Raw genomic sequence first — 3,194 nt, forward strand, 5'->3', positions numbered from 1 at the left:
ATGAAGTATACCCACAACAGATAGAGCCTTCAAAGGCTAAACTGAAATAGAAGCTAATAGCCCGGCTATAGTTATTTAGCCCTAGTTTAGCCCAATAGCGGCTATCTTCCCACTCAACGGGCCTAAAAAATTCTGACCCAAAATTTTCCGAGCGGCCCAATTTATGGACACCACTATGTCATGAACTACTGCTACTTAATGATGCTGTAATATTTGGACATAACTACGTCCTTAACTATCTGTGAATATGTTTTGGACAGAACTATCTATTAACTATGTTTTGGTTATGTGCATCTCTTATGTGACTATGTTACTATGTTATGCATCTGTGAATTATTGATGTATATACTATATGCGATTATATGCTACAGCAATTATTGATTTTTCTTCCTATTATTTAGCAAAATCAGCTATATGGCCTTTAGAGCATCTCCAGTCGCGCCCCCAAACCGTCCCGCAAACCGCGCCGGATTGAGCGTTTGGGGGATGTGTTTTGTTCGTGCCGCGTTTGGGGGACGTCGCTCCCCAGCCGCGTCCCCCAAACACCGCCCCCAAACATTAAAAATACTTCTTTTTTAACATAGAACCATTTATCAAATATAGCATATGAATAAAAATGTTTGCGAGGATTGTTTTCAAATTAAAATACAACAAACAATAAAACAAGTAAACAAATAAAATAAATAGGGCTAGATGCTAGATCAAGGTGCCACGGTATTTCCTTTGATCCTCCACAAATGCGAAGGTAGTCGTCATGTGTATCGGCGGAGTGCTGCGTATGCAAGCATCCTCATGGCGGCGGTGCACTTCGAATCGACGAGAACCCGACAACGCCTACAGCGTCGAGCTTGAGCTTGAAGTAGGGGTCGAACTCTCGAACGCCGTGGAGGATATTCATGAACAGCCCCTTGCTCATCCTGTACCGGCGCCGAGAATTGTCAGCATGTGTTGCATCGTCGGCGAAGTAGTCGTTGTGCAGCATGGCATGCCCCTCCATCCTCTGCCGGGGGCTTGGACTTTCTTCTCCCCGGCCTTGATCCTCCGCGGCGCGGCCTCTTCCTCTTCTCCGCCTCGGCGTCAAGCATGTCCTGGAGGGACGCGATGATCGCAAATGCTCCCGGAGGTCGTCGTCGAAGGCTTGCTCGTCCTCCAGCAGCAGGGCAACCATCTCATCGTCGCTATCCATGTCTACAAGCAAAATCAATGGTTAAAATTGCACCGAGGCAACGACGCAACGAACAGCGGTCAATCGTGCATACCAGGCAAGTCGTCGAGCACCTTCTGTGCGCGGAGGTGGGGCGGATTTGACGCCGCGTTCTGGGACGCGATGGCGAAGCGGCGGCGGCGGAACGACCGGCGGGAGCGCTAGCCGCGGCGACGGCGCCGACTCTCAGAAGAGATCAGACGCTCAAACGGCCGGCAAATCCAGCGGCGGCGGAGGGGTGGGAGGCGCGGGAAGGAAGGAGCGACGAGAAAAAAGGCGCGAATCAACGGTTTATGCAACACGTCGCCGACATGTGGGAGCCCGCGTCGCTTATCGTCGCTTTTCGTTGTATCCGGCGTGCCCGGAGCGTCCCCTGTGGGACGGGGACGGCCTTGGGGCGCCGGACACCGTATCGGGGCGCGCCGGACAAAAATGGGCTTTGGGGGACGCGGCTGGAACCGTTTTTTTGATCCGGCGCGCCCCAAATTGCTTTGGGGGACGCGACTGGAGATGCTCTTAGCCTGCTATAGCCCGGCTATAGCCTTTTGTAGCTCCAAAAATCGCCGCGGCTATAAGCAATAGTCCGCTATTTTAACCGGAGCAACAACCTCATAAGAACCTCAGCCCCACCACATGACAGTAATTTCACATGCCACCGCCAGTTCATCTCAACAACAAAGAATAGTCTATTCCACATCCCCTCAACCACACAACATTTATTCATTTGATAAGGCTTTCTAAAAGAAATGTAGTGTGCCTGGTGCTCCTTAACGGGCAATAGATTTACTCGTTGGAACGATTACATATTTTCACTCATGATATCTACTGTCTATGCTTCAGAATTCAAATGAATAATTAAAATCATCGGTAAGTAACTAACCCAGAAGCCCCAAATGATACGAGAGTGGTATGTCACTTTGCTGGATCTTATTCAGCTGCTCAGGCTTTTCGATCAGGCTGTACTCCTCCCAGCCAGTCATTCCCGAAACAATGTCGCCCGCGCTGAACCCCGGGTGAGTGGAATCCACCACTCTCGCCACGCCCAGCCCTTCTATAACCTTGACAGATCAACAATTTCCCTGATCAGTAAACAAATTATTATCCATGTACAGCTCAATGCACGCCTGATTCCTTGAGCAGCCAGCAACAAGGGAGACGATCAGTCTGTCAGAAGGGAAGGCGAACTGAAGATTGGGGGAAAAAACGAACCGATCCGGGCTTGAACGGGGGGATGTAGGAGTTGTGGTTGTCCCGCATCCGGCCGCGCATGTAGGGGTCGCAGGAGAGGTAGAGGTTCTTCACCAGCACGGCCGGGCCGGCGGCGCCGTCGGGGACGCGCAGCGGCACGGCGCCGCCGTCGACGAGCAGCATGTCGTCCTCCCTCGGCGCGCGGCTGATGTACTCCCGCAGCACCACCTTCCTGTTCCTCGCCGTGGCCACCTCCGCCGCGGGATTCTCTTGCTCCATGCCGCCGTCGGTCGGGGAGTGAGTTTGGATGGCTTCTCCCGCCTGGTCCGTCGAGCAATTTTGGTAGGTGGACTGGAACTCGCCGGGGTTGGGACTTGGGACGGCGTGGTCGGGCGGATGGTAGCTGAATCGGACGGCCGTGAGCCGGTTGGGATCGTGCAATGCACCGTTGCACACGAGGGTCACACACTCGCACGCCTAGCACAAATGTCAAATGAGTCGATTGTGGACTGAGAATTTCATTAAACTCAAATTGCAATGTCTGTTTTTTATTTAACACAAAAGAAATCTCTCTTACAGACTCTCTAGCATATAACATGTTGACCTCTATGTGATTCCAAATTGTATTACGTAGCCCCGCTTCCGGCCATAATTCGCCACACCGTCCCGAGTCTAGTCATATTTGGCAAAATTGTTGTCAGCCGGCCCAATTTCAAGATTGTTTGCCACGCGGATATGAGCATCTCCACGGCTGAGCTCCACGAGAGGAGCCACGAGATGTCTCCGACAATAATTGAACACC

The 3,194-nt window shown here is 51.8% G+C and overlaps 1 protein-coding gene across 1 annotated transcript; it reads right to left on the reverse strand.

Annotated features, from left to right (window-relative positions):
* Positions 1 to 2,079: 2,079 nt before the first annotated feature.
* Positions 2,080 to 2,800, reverse strand: LOC124668196 (2-alkenal reductase (NADP(+)-dependent)-like). The gene is made up of 2 exons (XM_047205367.1): positions 2,414 to 2,800; positions 2,080 to 2,262 (listed from the first exon to the last, which is right to left on the reverse strand). Exons 1-2 carry the CDS (start codon positions 2,669 to 2,671, stop codon positions 2,080 to 2,082), a joined length of 441 nt encoding a protein of 146 aa, XP_047061323.1. The 5' UTR covers positions 2,672 to 2,800.
* Between the last annotated feature and the right edge of the window lie 394 nt (positions 2,801 to 3,194).

Source organism: Lolium rigidum, chromosome 6 (assembly GCF_022539505.1).
Source record: "Lolium rigidum isolate FL_2022 chromosome 6, APGP_CSIRO_Lrig_0.1, whole genome shotgun sequence".
In the NCBI taxonomy this organism is placed as follows: Eukaryota; Viridiplantae; Streptophyta; class Magnoliopsida; order Poales; family Poaceae; genus Lolium; species Lolium rigidum.